The sequence below is a fragment of the Ctenocephalides felis genome, unplaced genomic scaffold, assembly GCF_003426905.1.
Source record: "Ctenocephalides felis isolate EL2017-DRISC unplaced genomic scaffold, ASM342690v1 CF-g0.4_SCAFFOLD_01170, whole genome shotgun sequence".
NCBI classification, from domain to species: domain Eukaryota; kingdom Metazoa; phylum Arthropoda; class Insecta; order Siphonaptera; family Pulicidae; genus Ctenocephalides; species Ctenocephalides felis.
The window spans coordinates 8604992-8627711 of record NW_020537324.1 but is presented as its reverse complement, the minus strand read 5'-3'; the positions used below and the strand labels follow the sequence as shown (position 1 = coordinate 8627711).

The window sequence follows — 22720 nt, the reverse complement described above, 5'->3', positions numbered from 1 at the left end:
TTAAAAAACGTATGATTTTTCTGTTTTATTTCGAAATTCATGCAATGTAGTTCCGTCAATTACGATTCATGAACTATTCAATAATGTGAATGCGACGTCGCTGCTGCGTTAAAGCGCAGCATTTAAATTGTATATTGCGATAATAAAGCTGGCATATTTAACGGTTTTTAACTGCAAATTACATACCGTATAAAATCTAATGGAATTCGTTTAAATCATGATTCACGAACTGATTTCGTGACATGTTTTGCATTTTGTGAATGGTCAGATGATTTGGGTTTTCAAACCATAGTAGAAAATATTACAATCAAATAATTGTTAGAATATTGAGATATAAGTTGATAATGAAAAACGTATTTATATATTTACCATACTACAAAAAAAATTGATGCTGAACCGATGAGTAATATTTTATCAAAACACCAAAAATGCCTTGCAGTGTATTTGAATACGTTAATTTAATTCATTATTATAGACACTATGATATTGGCAAATTATAACTAATTTTAAGGTAAAATTGTGCTGATTAGGTTTTGGCAAAATTTGTGATATTTCAATTTTACCCGATTTTTATAAGAATGATAATCTATTTGTGACAATTTTTTATTTCTCACAATTGTTGCTTTAGGGTGCAACTCTTATTCAGTTAGTAGATTATTTTTAATTTGCCTTATTCAAAATATTTTTAATTAAAATAGACCTCCAAAAATACTTGGAATTTGAAGTCAAACCATTACTCTCAGAAGTAATTGCAACCGTTCAAATTTTTGACTTCCAGCAAAGAACAGTTGAAGAGACTTTGCAGTTTATAATGGAATGCGACGCTTGAATATTTATTTGACAATTGTAAATGTCACAAAGCTCTCTGTGAAGCGAGTTTTAATATGAATAGTTAATATTGTTTTGATTTACAATAGAATGTTATCACAAACTAAATTATTCTATGAGCGTATGATTTTCAATACACAAATATTAATAGTATTACAGTAATCTAGTTTGCATGTTTGGTAGAACATTTTCTAGGTCGCAGTGGAAGTAGACTCATTTAGATGCTAATTACGTTTTCGAATTATCAAGAAAACAGAAAAGTTTTTAAATTATGCATGAGCAAAACAATGAAAAACTTAAAACGTTTAAAATAAATATGGTTCTTTTCTTTTAAGTTTGCCTATGATAACTCATTCGCAAAAACTATGCCATAAGAAATAAAAATCTAACAACGTGAAACATTTGCACTACTTGAAACTGTTTAAAAAATATTCAGAATATAAATTTAAATTATGGTTGTTTACAAAAAATATATGTAGCACTGCCCTTATGTGTAATTTTGTACATGCTAACATAGCCTAGTCATGATAATTTTCAATTGGAGTATATAAATTATTCTAGTGAACAGATGATTTTGCAGCAGAAAATTGCAAATATAAAAGATCATGCATAATTTTTTAAATTCTCCAATCAGTGAGAGTAAAAGCACAGTATTCCAATCAGCGTATAAATATTTCTTGCAAAAACAAAATAATTTTTAAAAAAATCTATAATACATCATAGTCATAGGAAAACTATTTAGAATAAAAGCGAGTCCACATAAAACGCTCATGAATAGCCTTTATATCAAATCTTTTTCTTTCGGGATTGCCTGAGACTAAATTTTGTCTGATTCTGACAAATGTAGTTTACTTGCGCCATCTACTTACACCAATAAGGTTCGGAAATAGAACCATGTTTTCCTATTTATAAAAAGTTATCAAGGTTGGCACAAACGTGTCAATAGTTTTAATATGAGGTCGAATATAACTGAATAGTTGGCTATTCATTATTGAAGTTTCGCGTGATCATGATACATCTAATATATGTTTTATATCAGATTGCATTTAGTTGTAAACCTTTCTGGGTCGACTATTTTTAACATCTGCAATTATGGTATAAAAAATACAGAGCTTTGATTGATGGTATGCGACTAATGTATTGAAATAATACCATTAACGCATACTTAGTAATCATGGAAAACAAATTAAAATCGAATATTTTTTTGTAAGTGATTATTAATCGATTTAATCAACAAAATCAAGATATTGACAAATACTTTATAAGATTGAATCGATTTACTACGTATTAAACTACGAGTATCAAATGCTGTACATATCACTAGCTCTAATCATGTACATCAGGAATATCCAGGAGGATTTATAATTAAGTCGTCGTATATGTTCGGTTTCTCTTTGTTGGAATAATGGTCCGTGGTGACTATTGTTTGAGCCTATAATTGTCCATTGGCATAACAGAATGTCACGTGTACAGGAACAAACGGATCTGGGAGCTTTATGTTCGTGCAAACAATCAGAGAAACTTGATCGAATCAAATTTAGGCTGAACGGAGGATTTTGGCCCACGCTTTTGATAAGAGACAGAAGAGCGATTATTATGATACACTTAATTAGTAATAGACAACAAGACGCATATTGAAGCATATGTAGCTAAATTAATAATGAGACATTGTCTCCAATAAATCACTATGTTTATTCCAAGAGCGCAAATGCTTCCAAATTATTAAAAAATGAATCTCTAACAGTATTAGCTCTTAATATATACATTTAGATAGAGTGCACACTAATTAAAAGTTACTTATTAGCTAGTTGTTATTAACATATGTCATTAAGTAAATACTTGCGTCCCTTGGAAGCAAAGAAATTTGAAAATGTCCTTGTTAAGGACCACACTAATATATATATATATATATATATATATATATATATACCAATTATGAGCTGAATAATTTAAGCCACCTATGCCATACACGTAGTATCATATTTAATTTACTCATTGCAAAGCTTCTTTATCCCCGTAAGTGTGAATGACATGCCAGATATCATACAAAACCACATCATATAAGTATATAACTAATGCAATATAGACATGATATGATGTCAGCTGTATGACGACACAGGGTCGTTATAACAGAACGTGGGCAGAACATTGCTGATATATCAGGGGTGGTGAACATTTAATAGAATTTTGGAACAGTTACAGAAATCAAAGAAATTAAGTATCAAATGTGTTGCTTGATATTTTCATTATCTGCTTACAAAACCCATAATTTTCTTACACAATTGTGATTATATTTGAACTTTTACTTTGTTTCTATGAAATAAATTTGGAATTTTTACTATATTTTATCAATATGGACAGTATAGAATATATAGATTATTATGATGTGTGTATATTATGCTGACAAAAAAGCATAATATTAAAAATGCTTGATCATTACAAACAAACTGTTTTAGAATTTGCTAATATAGTTTGACTATATTTTAAGTTAGAATCTGTAGAATGATGTATGAATGATTGATAGTGCTTATAAATGAGAATTTAATTTTTTTTTCATAAAGTGGGATAGTATGTATCATTGATAGCACATTAGTGAGTTATTAGCAAAACTCGTCGTAATAAAATGAAAGCTATCTAATCATTGAGCTATGATGCGTTTTAGAAATAAATGATTTTGAAAAGAAGGCATACAGTCAAGGATTTTTATAATTAAATTGATATGACTTTATTTTAAATCGTAAAAAACCATATTCTGTAAACGTAAGCGCCATAAATGTACGCTTTAATAACAAAATTTAATATTAAATGATCATTTTAAATAATATTTTGAAATAATCTGAAACTATTATCAAAATGTAATGTAGTCAATATCTTTCCATAATAATGCGTCTCATAAAGAACTACATGGTATAAAGGATACATGTTTGCGACTCTTTGTACTACGAATATAATTTTTTACTACAATCAAATTATATTAGTAAAATGTTATGGATATTAAGAGGCACAACTTGTGTAAAATTTTCAAAAAATCGATTTTTCAATTTTTCCATATTTCGATAGGTTATACCTTAAAAAATAACATACGAAAATTTTAAATGATATCTTAAATAGTTTTTAAGTTACAGCCATTTAAAGAGTATATATTATATAGTATAACGATTATTTAATCTTTAAACGCGTTTTTCTAGAAACAGTATTTTCCGAATTTGCTACAGCGATTACTCAAAAACAAATAATCCGATAACTATCAATTTTTTTTACATATTTACAGTTCTCTGGAAAATGAACTATCTATTTTTTGATCGGATTTTACATATATACAGTTCTCTGGAAAATGAACTATCTATTTTTTGATCGGATCAAAAATCGAATTTTGGCAGTCCAACAACGACCAAAATTTTGGGTAAAATCCGACTTTTTTTAAAAAATGCCGTCATTTTGTCAATTCTTGATTTTTTTTCTTTATCGTAGTTAATTTTACAGACAATATTATCTAGTTTAATGAAAATTTTTATTTTTAAATTTCATCCACGTAAAAGGCCGGAATCACTGCAGCAGCGAAGGGCCTTTTTTTTGTCGCGCCGTTGGGGATCAACGATAACTTAAAAAATATTTAATTTTTTTCTTCAAAAATTTTACTGTGTATTTTTAAAACATGTATAAATATATTCCTTAAATTTTGAAATGATTAAATAGTTTTTTTAATATAAATTCCCAAAAATCACCTTTTTTTAGGCGGTTACACTAGTTAATTCTTAGTTTTACATATCAGTTTTCACATAGATAATCAACTAATGTAAATAAACTAAACCATAATGAATAAAGATGAAAAAAAAGCAACGAAAAAAATTGTTGTAATGAATATTATCAGATTTATTCATAGGTTGCGCGAAATAAACTCGTGCCTGTTGAGCGAGATTAGTGTTATATGGAGTCCGTGTTAACGGAGGAATGTCGGGTTTTTGACTCTGTGTAGTATAGAAACCGTGTTTCAGAGGGCCGTGTTAACGGAGGGTTGATACATACTTGCATATATATATATATATGCAAGTATATATATATATATATATATATATATATATATATTATATATATCGCATCACCATCAGAAATATATTTACAATAATCTCATTATGAAGACAATAGAAAACCACTGCGTTGCCTTATAATGATGACGTGATATGAGGAATAACATTATAATACCTCATAAAAAACATGACAATACGATTATTATTCATGGAATTAAACAAAAAAGTTAGATAGAAATTGTATTAGATCCGAAGAATTTTGTTCTTACACCTTTCTCTGTCCATTACTATTGCTTTACAGGTAGTGAACTTAATTTTATTTCCGTTTTCATCTAAACTTTAAACCGCACGTTCGTGATGCGTGCTAATTTATAGCGATCGACATAATGGTCCTCCCATGGTCCTCCCATGGTCCTCCCATGGTCCTCCCTTACACCTTACACCTGGCACAGTCGAGAGTTTCGCTGTCAGAGTAGCGCGCGATCCGTATCAGAAATCCGTAGGTAAAAGGAATAAATTAAACTCGGATACGCATTCTCTGAAAACCGCTTGTAAATTAAAAGCCCTCGCTCGACGTTGAGTGCGATGGAATACTAATATCTGTGTCACTGTTCGTTCGTATGAATATATTTTATTGGAATCTTCTCATCACACCGATATAAGGAAGAAAGATTATGGAGCTACGGAAATTAAAACGGGATTACCTTGATTGTATTTTATCTCGATGTAAAGGATATTTTTTTATTTTAGTTGGGTAATGGATATTGGGAAAAATAAGTGATGTACTTTTCCTCAAGTACTGCATCTCTGCCAGACAAATTACCTAGTTTAAGAGATCACAAGTATTTTTGCATATAATTCGTTATATAGAGTGGCACATTTAAAAATTGAAATTTATCGATAGCAACTTGCCTGTAGGCCACACCGTGCGGAATTCAAAGTTGCGATATATGAAAAAAAACTAAGAATTTTGAGACCTTTCTAACGATGTACAATACTTTATATGTTTTCTTTACAGAAATATCTAAACCAAAGAATCACTAGATCACTAGGACCACTAAATGGGCCACCCGTTTGTTCATTATCTAACATTTACCAAAACACATTCAAAAATAAACAGATATAAAATGAATCACAATAATGTCAATCACTTCTAACACAATTTGTTCTTATGTATAGTCAGAAACATTTCTTTTTATTAAAAAAAGTAATATTGGATGTGCGGCATATGTTTTCGAATTTAGTTTTCACCGTTGTATACGTTCAATACCAATATTATGTCAACATTAGGGGTCATGTAGCAAAAAATTGAAAAAAAATTATTAAAAAACGACAAAGTCCCCGATCTAGAAATTCTTTTGTATAATAATCAATATCATATAATTTCTGTAGTTTGGCCTGGCCTTTTTTACCTTGAATGACTATTGGGTTTCAATTCTATTTCTATTTCAATTCTACTAATATATTTCGTCCCCATTGCCTACAAACATGTTTGAGCAATTAGCATGTTTGAAAATGTGTTGGTAAAATACTTCTGTACCCCATAAAAAAACTTAATAGGTCTTAATACGTTTAAGTGTATACTCAATAGTCACTGATAGTAATTGATTAAAAAAATACAAGCTTTGATATAGTAATTCCTTTGCATGATAATCAAAATATTATAGTTTCTATCGTTTCTTGGCTCTTTTTACCTTAAATGATTATTGAGTTTCAATTAAGTGATCTATTGAGTATTTTTGTATAATTCAGCAGCAATTTGCAAAAAAATTTTCTCCGCATTGCCCTTGGTAATCTGCAATCATGTTTGCAAATTTATTGTCTAAAAATGTGTTAGCAAAATACTTCTAATCCTATAAAAAAACTTAATTGATCTTCTAAGTGAATACTCAATAGTCACTGATAGTAATTGATTTAAAAAAAATAATTTGATATAGTAGTAATTCCACTGCATAATAGTTAAAATCTTATCATTTCTGTAGTTTCCTGGCCCTTTTTACCTTAAATGACTATTGTGTTTAAATTAAATGATCTATTAAGTTTTTTTGTATAATTCAGTAGTAATTTACAAACATATTTCCTCTCCATTGCCCTTAGTAATCTGCAACCATGTTTGCAAATTGAATGTCTGAAAATGTGTTGGCAAAATAATTTTGTATCTTATAAAAAAACTTAATAGATCATTTAAGTGAATACTCAATAGTCACCGGTAGTAATTGATTTTTTAAAGCGATAAAAGTTTTGATATAGTAATTTTGCTGCATGATAAAAAAATCTTATCATTTCTGTCATTTTCTAGCCCTAGGTTTGAATTAAAGGATCAGTTGAGTTTTTTTTTGTTTAATTCAGCAGTAATTTGCAATCATATTTCTTCTCCCTTACCCCTGGCTTATCTGCAAAAAACACTTAATAGATCACTTAAGGTAGAAAAAGCAGTATTAAATTTGGTAGTTTTTAATTTTTTTTCAATATTTTCCATTGGACCCTCAATTTTGACTTCAGATTCGTGTTCAGCAGTAAAAACTACATGAGAAAACATAAGCATCGCACCCATTACAGACAATTTTTTTTTATTTTGTAGACTTTTTTCCAACACAATTTGAAAACCATTACTTCAATTACACAGGTACAAAGTTGTCTGCATCTAAAGTAAAAATTTGCGATCAAAAGGCAAACAGTGAAGAAATTTAAAAAAAACGAGAAACTCTCTGATCTAGTAATACTTTCGCATGATAATTAAAATCTTATAATTTTTGTGGTTTTCTGGCCGTTTTTACCTTGAATGAAGTAAAAATAGATCACTTTGCTTCCTACATACAAATTGCAATCACAGTACAATATTACTAAATAAATTACCTAATTTCCCTGATGGATACTGCAATTGCAAAACACGTGTATTGGAAAATTATATTTAGCCAAGATGTTTTCAGTCAAATATTAAAGAAGTCTGTGTCTATATTTATCAATAGACGCAGTAAATATTTATATGTACGAGCACATTTGGACTCATACTTAAATTGGAAACGACAAACCGTACAGAAATAATATATGTGATTTATCGTCAAATATCGGCACTGTAGATATTTACATATGGGGTACGTATAAGCGCGATATGTGTACCTATATATTCAACGTTATAAAAATGCCAGAAACGTCGAAAATCTATATACCACATAAAATATTAATATAGCTCCGTATGTTGGCGTTAAAACCTGTACCTATCTTTATATAAATATATGTTTATTCGAACGCACATATCGTTTGAAATCCAAGGTAACTAATATTAAAGGGATTTTGCGGATAAATCACTGTCAGACTCCGATGAAGGTCGCATTCAATTGGTCGCCGGGATTAGATTTTAATATTCGATTTAATCGAAAACCGATGATATGTGGTGGAATTCGTTACGGAAATTAAAATAATTGGAATTTTTGGGATACGATTACATATAGATTGTTTTATAAAAAAGTTACTGAAACGATTGTACTAATTTTCCAAATGAACAACGGATTGACATAGATTTTTATACTACTCTATGCAGTTAAAGCAGTACTATTGCTTTGTTAAAAAGTTCAGAATTTCCAAAATATTTCAAAATAAATTTTTCTTCAAAAAGTCTTATTTCAAAAAAAAGTAAACTTTTGTCAAAAATTTATAGTTTCTCAAAAATCTAATTTTTTCAGAGTAATTTTTTTAAAAAAAATGTTAATGTTTTAAAAAAAATGATAATTTTTGGTACGGAAAGTTCCAGCTATTTGCCTTAAGATACGATGCCATGCGCCCCACTAGTTTTTATTTTTAATAGTGTAAAATCTGATTTTCGAATTAACGCTGTAAGTTGTAGGACCATTTTTGATTACCATTTTTATTAAATCTAGCCACTGACAAAGTACACCTTACCTTGTGATTTTTTCTCGTCTTCTCCAATGGTGGGTGCAACCAGCGTGCTCAGCAGCACGATTGCCAGCAAAGGAGACATGACTGCACTAATGTCCAGGCGGACCACACCTCCTGGAAATTTAATGGTCTCATGTAACTAAGATTGATAAAAGATAGTTATAGGTAGATATAGAACTATTCAACTACAATTTTTAGTCATTCATCGAGATAATGTATAATTGACATTGAGATAATGCTCTATTTTAATTTATAATGCATATTGAGAAGTTTTTGCATTTTGCCTTTTGGCCAAACGCCACTTACGCCTAGTTTAGACATGAACCACGACAGCCAACCGAATATTATACACGATCGGACATTTAGACATGCACAATGATTATGTCATACATATATTTAAACCAAGTATTTAAATCATATATAAATCAAACTAGTAGTATGCTCCACTATAATTATCGGGAGGAGTAATATGTATGTAGTAACTAATTTGCATACATGTTCTCTTGTAAACAGCTACATATTTGCTTTTTGATGTTCCGAAACAATAGCAGAAAATTATATATACAACATTTTCCATTATATCAGATACGAAAATCCATATGCTTATAGTTTTATAATTTACCATACAAGAGCCCAACAATATGAGCGACATGTACAATATGTTTTCTTATGAATATTTCTCTAAATATACAGTTCTTTTTATCTTTGATATCTTTGGCAGACATTCCATCTGCATACGAGATACATTTCTCACGAGATTTGACTTAAAAAAGTGTAGCTTATATGTATAACCCAAGGGCTTATATCACTTATAAACCTCATATGTCGTAGGGGTTGTGCGTTTGGGAACAAACACGCAATCTTTTGAAGGGTAGTTCTTGAACTAGGGTTGATAAAGGTGGCTGTAGAGTGTAGACCATTATTGTTATTTGATGTTTTATGAAAATATATGTAAGGAAAAATATGTCGCATCATTGGGAAGATATGCAAAAATAAAATATTAAACATTCTTCGAATTGAATTTACGTTCCGGGTATGCTTGGTAGGATGTATAGTTTTGATGATTTTTGTATGGAATAAATTTTGTATGATAAAATTTAAACGCAAGTCATTTTCTAGCATATACATAAATAATTACGTGAAGAGATGTAATAATTGTACAATAATAATAAGTAACATTGTACAATATCGATAACAAAATTTCCTATAACTCCCAGTTGAGGCTATCATGCAATTTTTAGGCAAATATTGGATAATTTTAGCCTGTAAATAAGGAATGATTCTGTGTAACTCTTCGTATATATTGTTTGAACATTTTATTGTATTTGTATAACATTACACTACTAATACCTATAATTTTATTTTTATTACTTGTCTACTATAATTGCTTATACATTTGTTTTTGCATTTTGAACTTTTTATAAAAACTTTATTGAGCTTTTGTAGTTCTCAGTTTGAAGTAATGTTACAGGACAAATGGGAATGTAATGTAGAGAAATTCAAAATCAACCCTGTTTTATAAATATGTATTTGCAACACTTAGTGTGAATTTTATTCAGGCATTGCTTAATTGCAATATAGATAGATACTAAGTAAAATAATTATTTTACGTTATGAATTTTTTGTACTTTGATATGATTTTGTGCGCAAATGTGAGCGTAAAGGTAAAGTCTCAAAAACTATTTTGTATACCATTGATGAATCCCTATTTTTTGCAAAACCAGCCCTGATTTATAAACGGATTCATCAGTATGTTTGGGTGTATTTCCTACAAACGTTATCTCAATGCGGTTGGTAATGCAGATATCTTCAAATTGCTACATCACTACGATTTTCGGTGTAGGGGCGTCGTCTTTTCTCCTAATCTCGTCATCTTACTGATTGGCTACGGATTACATGGTAAAACATCATACTGTAAGATGTAACACTTAGATAGTGAAGCACTAAAATTTTCCAGCCCAAACTAATCGAAATTGAGCTCATATTTGTAGTCAAATTGGAGATTTTTTTTGAAACAAGGCAACTTATATTGATGATTTTTACACATTATTTATAGATTGCAAAAAAACCTGAATTGGCATACAATTTATTATTGCAATGGTTATGCTTTTATCTACTAGAACATTAACTTCTATTATTACCCCATCCGACCTTCAACATCAACCGGCCGTTTTGAAACTAAATTTGTAGAGATAAGCTTCTACGGGATTATGTGAACTAGATCAAGTGGGATCCGTATGGTTGTCACCACAACTTTTAAATTTGATTGTCAGACATTCACACATCTGATAAATCTAAATTTACAATTTTGAAATTTTCAGTAAAATTTTAATTTTTCTAGTCAATATATCTAGAAAGTCTATCAAGATCGGGGATAAAAATGTCCTATATTCCCGAGTATTGTGATAATTACTGATTATGTGATCTATTGCCTGAAAAATACTAATACATAACTTTGCATTACGTATAAGATAAAATTCAAAATAAATTAGACTGTATTTAAGACTCACTAAGTTTTATTAATTTTTCTTGAAAAAAATATTCAACCCATCGTCGACAAAGAAATCAATGTAAAAATAAGTCATGGCTGCTAATTTTAACTATCACTACACCGACTACACTTAGATAGACGTAATACACGACTAAGACTATTAAGATAAATCTAATAATTGCTCATGAGCCTAATCAAATTTTCCACGATAGGATATATCGTCAGCCTCACGATGTGGAATTATCGCGATAGAGCCCGTAGTTATCATGTGTGCTATTTAACCATATATTATATTACTACATGTACAAGATGTAATCAAGAACATACCTAGGTCATGATAAGTGATGTTTGATTAATATATATGTGATTATGGGTTCCTTCATGTTGCCAAATGCCGATACAGGTACTTTGTTTGGTAACTACCTATATCCCTTTCTCAGTCCTTATGTATATATATATAGCTACACATATATACATTTAGATATGCATACATACACACTATTATACGAGTTTATCATATAATATTAACAGACATTTTCAAATCTCAAAGTATTTTATTAACTATGGCTAGTATCACCAAAATATATTAAATCTTTATCAGAGAGCAATTGATATTTTAAACCAAGGCGTTTGATGTTAAATAAATTCTAACAAATTTATCATACTGCTCGTATATTACATATTTAAAATAATTACAATTCTTTGAGAGCCAACTGTTAAATATTCCTAAGTCTATTCCCGTGATTGTTTCCCAATTAGTTGAAAGCTAGGTATTTATCATCAACTAACCAGTTTGTGGTCAGTAGTTCTGACAACAACATCACTGCATCTAGTTCGTATTTTGTTTGTCGAAGAAGATAAATCGACACGAGCTCGAAATATCTTAAGTTGAATGAGCGATTGTTGAATAAAACATGACTAGCATGCAAATGACGTACTTATTTCTTTGAGTTCCAAAGATTCGGGCGAGACATCGCATAACACACGCTGATATTAGCGATGGTAAATGTTTGATGTGGTTACTAGATGGATGCTCTAATTTTAGACTTAAGATTCGAGCTTTGAATGTGTGTTTTAGATAATTAATTACACTGATTTGCCTATCTCTACATGTGTAATAGACTTTGTAATAGCGTTAAGTAAAAACTTTAATCTAGTGAATAAGCCATAAAATTTTGAAAGAAAATCTACTAATTACAAAGATGCGATTTTGACTCACACACACTTATACATACATATAAGCAGGCACATAACATTTCTAATTTTGTTGTCAAAAATCGAAGCAAAAATTAAGTCTCACATGGCGTCTCCACCGGATTCTTTCGTATACGAGACTTTCTGGTACATGTGCGTGAAATATTGTCTTTATTTATAACACTAATTGGATGTAAGCCCCCACGTCATTATGTGAAAATATCCTTTTCTCTTTTATCGAAAGAATTAATACGTTTTCCTTTGTTGATACGTCATGTAACAAAGCAGCATGGCAAGGCCGATTAGTCATCGCGTCTTCATACGAAAGAATCCTTCGTTCTTTTTCTTAATTGATGTTCAGACTTTGTGGCTTACGTTGGAGCTTACAGCATCGTAATACGTATTATATTTTCTGAAACCTAAACAACAATGTCGACGAAGACGATAAGGTGTTTCGGATGTATTATTTTTCATTTTGCTCGCTGCTAGTTTTCTCGTCCCATATAGAATGCGATGAACAATAAATCTACGGGATCCGGGTTTACGTCAATTTATTTCCAATCCATCGCGAAACACATGCGATTTGTTCCTAGAGCAACGGAATACGAAAACGCAGCTAAACACACCAATAGAGTACGAGAATAAAATTCAAACATTTTACATTATCCGTAAAGAACGTGTTGGAATTGAAACAGTGCGCAATGTGCTACTTTTCTTCGTTTAAAAACTTTTTGAGTTTAAATCATTCATTAGATACTGTTATTATAAATTACAAATCCAATTAAATTAAAATTCAAAATAACGATATTATATAATTACTTATTATTATACTTATCCGAAAAATTTAATATGATCAACAGTATTAAGCTATCAAAGATTTTTAACATATATTCTCTGCAAATTATTTAGGAAATTGTATATCATTTTATATAATTAATAAAAGTATTATTATTTGCCTAGTTAATATTTTTCATAACAATACGATCCAAAAAATCATTTCCGGAGAACAATTTTATCTGTTGTAAATATTGTTTCAGCGCATAAATACCGTGTATCTAAATACAACAAATGTGTACCAAAAAGAATAAAAGAAATAAATTGATTTCATAAAATATTTGTAGCAATAATCCTATTATAACTACGTCCTGTACAATACAAAAGCGCAAATATATGAACTTATATCTCGTTTGGAAAATCGTGTTTGTAACGGCCGACATTTCATTTCGACCTCATGTTGTATTTACGATTTTCGCGTCGGCTCGGAAAACATAGCAAAAAACTCTACTGATATTTTCTCAACCTGTCTCATTTCTTCGTTGGCCAATTCTTAAGACGGTGCTAACAGATTTATACCAAACTCGACCTCTTCCGAGGTTCAATATACAAGTTACAGTAGTTTTAAACTTTAAACATTCACTCTGTTTAAGTACATGAATAATTTTATACTAGTTGCCGCATTTTATTGGTCGAATAAATTTTCTTAGCTCTTGCAATACAATTTAATTTTACAATAGTATTAGATAAGTATTTTTTTTGTAATTAAAGGTGCTAGTTAAGTATTACCATATAATTTTGAGAAAAATATAGAAAAAATAGTACCTGTTAAGAAATGTTGAATCATATATAATCAATAGAATCAGATTAAGTTGCATATCTCCCAAGCTTTATAGTATATTAAGGACCAGATAAGCTCCCAACAATTTTCAAGATGTAGTCTAAAGTGTTTTACCAAATTTCTCTATGGCATTGCTACAGTATTTAAGTAAAACTTTACGTAGAGAGCATTATATAATCGATTGAATATATAAAAAAATAGTGGACGAATTCAAAAGGTTCACTGAAACCAAAACAACAACTTACGAGTATGACTCCTGTCTATGTTCTCTCAATCAGAGGACACGTTTCAAAAACAAAAAAACACGTCCCTTTGGCAGTAAAATACTTCAACATTTTCATTGTACACTTGTCTTTGTCAAACTAGTATTTTTCGGTCTTATTTCGGTACATCCGGATGCACATTCTGCGCTGCTTTGGTGATCATTTATTTCCCGTAGAAAAATGTAGTCATCATATGTAACCCGTGGCGAATGCACGAGTACGTGTTAGCTCACAGACACATCATCGACCAAAGGAACAACTACAGAGTCGTATAATAAAAAATGTAAAAAACGAACTAGAAGGTAAAGTTTGAACAAAAGTCTGTTTTGTCCTGGAGGGCAAGAAATTGACGTTAAAGATTCTTCAAGAAATGAACTTTTGAGAGTGCCATGGTGTCTTTTGTTTCTGATTGATAACATCGTTTGATTTAATTACACTTTGTTTTATGAATTAGTTAGTTCAGTATTCTGAAACATTTGGGACAAATGAATAGTGAAAGTAGATTGAAATAATGTAGGCTCCTAAATAAAATATAATATCGAACTAAGAGCGAAGCGTGCTTTGGCAAGACCCGTATCAATTTTTTTGACGCCCCCCTTAAGCAGAGTAAAGATTTTTCACTGAATATATAAAATGCAATAAATTAAAAAATGTTTATCATCAAGTCCTGTAAATTTTCTGAAATTTTTACAAATTATTACAAAATATATTCAATCACCTTGATATTTTTTTGCAAGTTCACTAAAATCTTGTCAAAAATTTAAAAATGATAAATTCAAATTCTGGAGGCTTGCGAGGTTGATGGCTCCACGCTCTAAACTAAATAACCAAATAATAATATGTATGTATATATATTAGGGTGGTCCTTAATATGGACATTATTGAATTTCCTTGCTCCCAAGGGTTCCAAATTCATAAAAAACAATTCTCTGAAGGTCCTTAGCTTTTAATATTAAGTTTTAGATAGTGTGCAATTCAATCAAACTTTGTATGGAAATAGCATGGAAAAAAAGTTGAAAATTAAAAACAAAATTTTTTAGGTATAACTTATCGACAAATTTTGAATAAAACTCATTTTTGTTCGTTAAATTATATCTAAAAACATTTGTAACATTTTTGGTTAAATTGCGCACTATCTAAAAGACAATATTAGGATCTTAAACTTTCAGAGAATTGTTTTTTATCAATTTGGAACCATTTGAGCCCTTGGAAGCAAGAAAATTTAAAATCTCCATATAAAGGAACACCCTTATATATATATATATATATATATATATATATATGTGTGTGTGTGTGTGTGCGTGTATTAATTTGGAAATATGAACAAACAACACTCTTTTTTTCACTAAATAATTAAATAATAATTTTCACAAACGTTTCGAGACTAGGTTTGTCTCATCATCAGTGTGTTATAATTTAAAATTTAAAACATGGAAACCCAAATTAGCATTATGTGTTATCCGTTACAAGTCGTTCGATATACGGATATATTCGATATATTTGTAACGGATATATATGATGAGACAAATCTAGTGTCGAAATGTTTATGAAAATTATTATTTAATAAATTAGTGCAAAAAAGAGTTTTGTTCATATTTCCAAATTAATATCTATTTATCCATTCAGAATACATTTGTATATATATATATATATATATATATATATATATATATATATTTACTATATATAGTAAAAGTAAAAAGCCGTAGACAATAAATCGAACTCTGTTACGAGCGCAAAGGGTCCTCACCATGTATTATACGTTCGCATCCCGTAAATATACTAACTGATAGAATTTCCAATTGAGTCCGGATGTAAATCTACAATAATGGAGGTAGAAGAATGATGTTGGTCCTAACAATTCTTTAGAAAAAGATCAGGAAGAGCTCGTTTCCGTGTTGTACTTAAAGTCTATTCCGTTTCTCTTGTTTTATACACTCGATTATTTATAGGAAAACGTTGAATGACGAAAAATAATAATAGAAATAAAATTCAATACTTACAAAAGGAGATATTCATGTTTTTGCCTAGAAATAAATATTAATTATTCTTAAGTGGTATTTACATATTTCAGGTAAAACATACAACTTATGTGGAGGAAAAATGCCACATTTTATGCAATTGAGCAAGTAGTCTGTAGGATGTATCTGATGGTGCTGTATTATTTATTAGATATTCCGCCTGTCACTAATATCTATTTGCCTAGTTTGTCCTACCGATATAAAACCGACTAATTGTGTTTCCACTAATAACAGAAATTCTAGATAAACATCGCATCAAGTCGTAAATCTGTTACGTTTGCATGCAGGCAGATATATAAATTTCAATTGTTCATATGTAATGTTCCAATCAGCTGTATTCCGATATCTGCTTTTGGAAATGGATCACGCCGTTTTGAATAATACAAACATTATGCATCGTCAATGCTGAACAATATTAAATCACACAGTTGTGCAAATAATTTTGGAATGACACAGACTATGCATTTTTTGACACGAATTAAAATATTTTATGTAAACCGAATATTTACATAGCTTTACGATTGGCACAATTTGCAATTGTATATAATTATTTCAAAATATTATGGATCAAATTGCATAAACAAAATTATGCGCTTCATATGTTATTTTAAAATGCATAATATTGGATCATAATTTAATTTTAATGTAAATTTAAAATCAGGTTTTTAGAATTACATTAAATACTTATCATAGTTAACTTTTCCTACATATTTTAGTCTACTGTAGAATGTTTCTCCAAACATCCGGACAAATTTCCACATGCCATTGATATAATCTAAACAATTTGGCCGCTGAAGCAAATATTTGCTCATTGAGAATTGATGTGCTGTTCAGATTAACGGTCGCTAATCGTTTCAACTAATAACTAACACAACCAGGCAATCGTTTGCTTTGATGATGTCATAAATTCTGCAAACATTTTGCATAGCGAACTGGCGACTAAATTTGAAATTATTAAATACATCACTGAGATAAGTTAAATTCAAATTAAATTGTTCGAGATTCGTTGCAAAAATTGATTCTGATGAAGTTCAAGAAATATTTCTCAACATTTAATTAAACGAAGTTTTTATACTAAACGTGAACGAAATGTACCAGCATAAGTTATCTCAATGTTTGGTTTTTATATTTTTACGCAAAAATTTTCAATAATAAAATTACTAAGTGTTTTACAATTTTACAATCCTGATCAAATGTGCTAACTCTTAATAAAACTTGTCAACACACTTTAGTACTTTTTTTCAAAATTTTTTTCTCAATATTACGGATTATAGAAAAATTCCAAATTCTGTATGTATTAGTCTGTATATTTATAAATTGCCATCCCTTTCAGACAGTGGTATAATAATTTTTATATTATATTTTTAAATTTAGAATTTTTAGAATTCAGTAAGTTGCGAGACTAAGAACATCTTAACAAAATCAGCTCGCACAAGTTACTCAAACATTTAATAAAATTTATAGTTCTATGTCTATTGTCGCACAGTGCACACAATCGTTTAAAATTAATAATGAATTTTCTATGAAGTGATAACGGCAAAGGCAGCAGTAAGGTGTAATCGATGCCTTAAAGGATAATTTGGATATTTTAGATATTTAATACCGAGATAAAAATTCTTATAGAAAGAATAATATTTATAAATTAAATCTTATATTTATTCGCATTTTTTATACGCTAACACCTACATCATAGGTTCCTATCCGTGTATTTTTATAGCCTTACGTATGCCTATGCGTTGCATTCTATACTACACGCCTCACATCTATACTATACGCTATATTTCATCATATACTCTCCAATCCCTACATACCGAATACACCTAACCTATATCTACTATATATCCTATTACCTACAATTTTCCTTACACGCTATATTATACCTTACCGGGAATCGAACCCGGGTCTGCCGCGTGGCAGGCGACGACCTTATCCACTAGACCACCGTAACGCTACTATCAATCGTGTATTTTCCGCGTGTCGTCGCGCCACCTCAGTATTAATTACCTAATTAATTATAAAATGAACCGCGGAACAACAGTGCGTCTCATATTATATTATTAGTGGGGGAACCCGATAGGGTAGTGGTTAAGGTGCGCGACCGCCACGCGGAAGTCCCGGGTTCAAATCCCGGTATAGACAATAGATAGGTAGAGATAATACATAGGGCGTAAGGTAAACCTATATAATATAGGTGTAGTAGAAAGTAAGATTTATAAGTAGTAAAAGGGGTATGTAGGTATATAATAAGTTAATGACGGCGTAGGTATCTCACGGTATGATTGATAATAGATATCTACCTACAAATACATAGGCCGTACGGTAAACCTATATAATATGGGTGAATATATAAATTAGACAGTATTATTTATAAGAAGTAAAAGGTATGTAGGTATATAATAAGTTAATGAAGGTATAGGTATCTCACGGTATGATAGAAGATAATAGATATCTAAATATGATATACAATAATATAGTATAGTAAGATAGGTAATAGGCTATCTATCGTATTATTAGGTTAAGTCTTATAAAGTATTGTAATAAATCTTGAGTACTTTTATATCATAATAAATACCTGTAAGTATTAGTGAATACAAATAATACCACAATAAATATAATTAATGTTACTAAAAATATAAAATATGTACTCAATGATTTCCTCATACTTGTGCAATTTAATTTATAGACTAGCTGTATATAATAGAGTTAATTATAATTTTTTTAACCGGATTTTAAATTTTAGCGTTCCGGCAAAAAAAAAAATAAGCACAACACCACAGTAGACACACACATATATATATACACACACATATATATATATATATATATATATATATATATGTTATATTTTTTTTATCTAATTCCAATATTTTCCGAGTTTATACATCATAGAATCACGTGCACGACGTTGGTTGCCCTTCAAACATCAAATCCAATTTCGACAGCACCGAACACACAATACATTTCATATTTTTGATAATATGCCAAATTTGATCAAGTATATAAAATCGTTTACAAAGACTTTTGATAGATGAAAAACTCAGATATAGAAAATGCAGTAATAATTTTATATCTAATATTATCAATAAATGTCTAAATTTAAATGATAAGATAGGCTTAGAAATTTTTATAGCATTTGTAGTGAGTATTTTGGGAGTTAATGAATAGTGAACTGTGTTTTAAGTATATTAAACGATAAACATATCGTTAAATCTTCATGTCCACTACTTAAACACTGCAATTTGTAGTGTAGTTAAAAATACAATAACGTAATTTGGATTTAATTGTTTTCTTATTACAGCGACTTGGTACTTGTCTCTATTTTTTATTGCATGAGCTTCATAAACAATTTAATTCATTGAACCAACTTAGTAAAGGTATAAAATATTTTAGTAAATATTAATTAAAAAAAAAACTCATTAAAATAGAGACAGGGCAGTGAATGTATCAAATATCTTGACTATCCTACAATTACACTCTACAGAATATGCTAAAAATTTTACTTAATAATTAATAGCTTCTGGTTAAGTGAGCAGTGATCAAAAATAAAATTTCCTGCACAAATTGAAAGCAATAAGCAAATCGTTTATAATAATTAATGGCTAATGCAATCGACACGAAAACCATATAATTTTAAAAATAACCATTCATAGAAATGCATAAAAATACTTAAGAAAAAGGTCTATTTTTAAAAACTTAACAATTATAAATAGACAATAATTTTTATAGTTCAATATTTGCACGTGTGTATAACTAGTTACTAATTATTGAGTAGTTTGGCCCTATTATTTAATAATCAGTGCAGGTAATAATCATCTGTTAAATAACTCAATTCAAATTCGATACAATAAACTTTAAATTCGACAGGGTTTATTAACGTTCTGGCAAACGTCCTAACAATTTTATTCCCGAAGCGGTTTATGGAAATAAATCTTTGACTCCATTCAAAGAATGGGTTGCGCGCAGTACTGTGTAGATATATTGCATGATTTTACCATTAAATGTTAAAATATCCACATGCTACGAGAAGAAACATGTTTGTGCGTACATGTTGGAATAAATGTGAAAATTCAATCCAGCTCAAAAGTAAATAGCACCTTGCAAACTTGAGAAGTTTAAAATCTCGAAAAATAATCGCTTTCAAGAAACTGTGGACAACATTGTTATAATTGTATATACTAAAGTGGAGAAAAAAGATGTGGAATCAACAATTGTCTTGAATCACTCAAAGTTGCTATCAGGAGATAAACGTCAATGTTTGGAAATCTATAACAAAATTATTTTATATCGTTGTTAGTTCATTTAATTGTTTATTCACGACATTTTAATATATTTTAAGTGTACGTTATTAAATCACTTTAAAAGATGTAGTATTAATTTTAAGTTAGATTCAACAGATATTTTTATATAACCTCTATAATAGCTTACATCTGGGTGGGGTAAATAAGAACAACTAAACCTTTACTCAGGCAAAGGTGTGAACAATACTCACGTATAAGATTAACGGGACCAGATGACAAATTCTTAAAAAATAATAAAAAAAACAAATTTCTACAATAATAAATTTTATGTGCATAGTCGAACAGTTGTTTGTTTCATATATATTATGTAGTTTGTTGTAACATAATTGGTTTGGTTTTTACAATATAAATTATCAGTGTCAAAACGGAAGCCCTACTCTATTAATGTAGACTGACAAAGCCTTAGCCCTACTCTACTAAGCCCTAGTAGCCCTACTCTATTAAGGTATTATGAGACTGACAAAAAGTGTCACAAATATTATTAGAGATTGTATTCATAATATTTTAAAATGTTGATGAAATATTATAAACGTATATATATAAAAATATATAATCGTATATATAAACGTACATGGAAATGTTCGTATACATATATTTATTATTTGCTAGTTTTACATCAACCTCGAAAAATGTTTCAATATATTTGAATTCGTTTTATTGTCAAATGATAATAAAAATCATCTTCATAATACATACTTTACAATGGTGTGAAAATGGATATAGTTATTTGTAAAAATGTTGATCAAACGATTATGAAAATGTTCTTACACATATATTTAGTATTTGCATGATTTACATCGTAAAAAATGTTTCAATATATTCTATTTGGTTTTATCGTCAAATAGTAATCGAGATCATCTTCAGAATATTTTTTAATGTTGTGAAAATATACACATAGCTATTTATAAAATGTTGATGAAATGCATATGGAAATGTTCGTATACATATATTTAAAATTTGCAAGCTATATATCAACCTAAAAAGTGTTTCAATAGACTTGTATTATTCTATTATGCTCCATGCACTAACTTACAATTTTACTATTAATTTTATAGGTTATTTTGAATTTTTGCATCAGTTCTATAAGCTGCATGTGTATGGAGCAACCAACGGATTACCACTCGGTAACATTTATTTTCCAAATATAATTTTCCATCAAAATTACTGAATATAGTTTGCTCTTTATAACGACAGAGAGTAATTCAAAAAAGCAAACAAAAATATTAAAAAATATATTTGTATTAGTTTTATTATTAAATTGAATTGAAACATGCAATCCCAGTTTGATTCCAAAAGACTAAAATGTATCTTATTTTGTGAATTTTGTTATTTTCATCTTAAACAAAAAATAGCAGTTACATTACAATGCAATAAACAAAATTAACATTCACGCAAAGAAGCATGAAACAGAATTACAGCCATCCTTTGGATTACTTCTTTTTTCCGAGGCTCCTCTAATCGAATTTGTTCTGGCGAAACCTCGAACATTTCGAAACTGTTTTAAGTGTAATATAATTAGTCAGCAACGACCATAATATAACTCTATTTTTCGCTACGTGTGAGCCTTTCGCTGGGGGCCCCGGCGCTTCCAGCCCGGTTGGCTGGTTGCGTGTGCCCCCCGAACACATGCAGGATTTGCATACCTATATACACATAAAACCTTTTTATATGTTCTGATACGACATGTGAAAAACTACTGCATGAGGCACTCCGACTGCTTTGCATATGTATATTGCGCGGAATAATAAATTAACCGTGTGCATGTAGTGATATATAAGCTTATATTCATGTGATGTATAACATTCTGGCCAGGGCTGACTATTTGAACAGCTATCAAGAATACGACTCTGTATAGCAAAGGAAAAACTATTTCTTGATATACTTCGAAGAAAAATACTCGTATGACAATCACATGTACCTACATCTTGTGCACGTACAATATTTTGATAAAATGTCTCTATATAAAACAAATTTATAACTGAGCAACTGAGCTCAGTTTGTAAGCATGTAAGCCAATAGTAGTAACTAGGCTATAGTAATCACAAAAAAAAAAAAAATTTTCATATATCTTTATGATTTAAGGGT

The 22720-nt window shown here is 29.6% G+C and overlaps 1 protein-coding gene across 1 annotated transcript in view; it reads right to left on the bottom strand.

Annotated features, from left to right (window-relative positions):
- The window catches only part of LOC113368445 (hemicentin-2-like), a 135088-nt gene that overhangs the window by 34366 nt on the left and 78002 nt on the right, over nt 1–22720 (bottom strand). Inside the window, exon 2 of the mRNA XM_026609990.1 lies at nt 8757–8867. Within this exon, the coding sequence (XP_026465775.1) occupies nt 8757–8835 (79 nt within the window). The 5' untranslated portion in view covers nt 8836–8867. The remainder of the gene's footprint in view (nt 1–8756; nt 8868–22720) is intronic.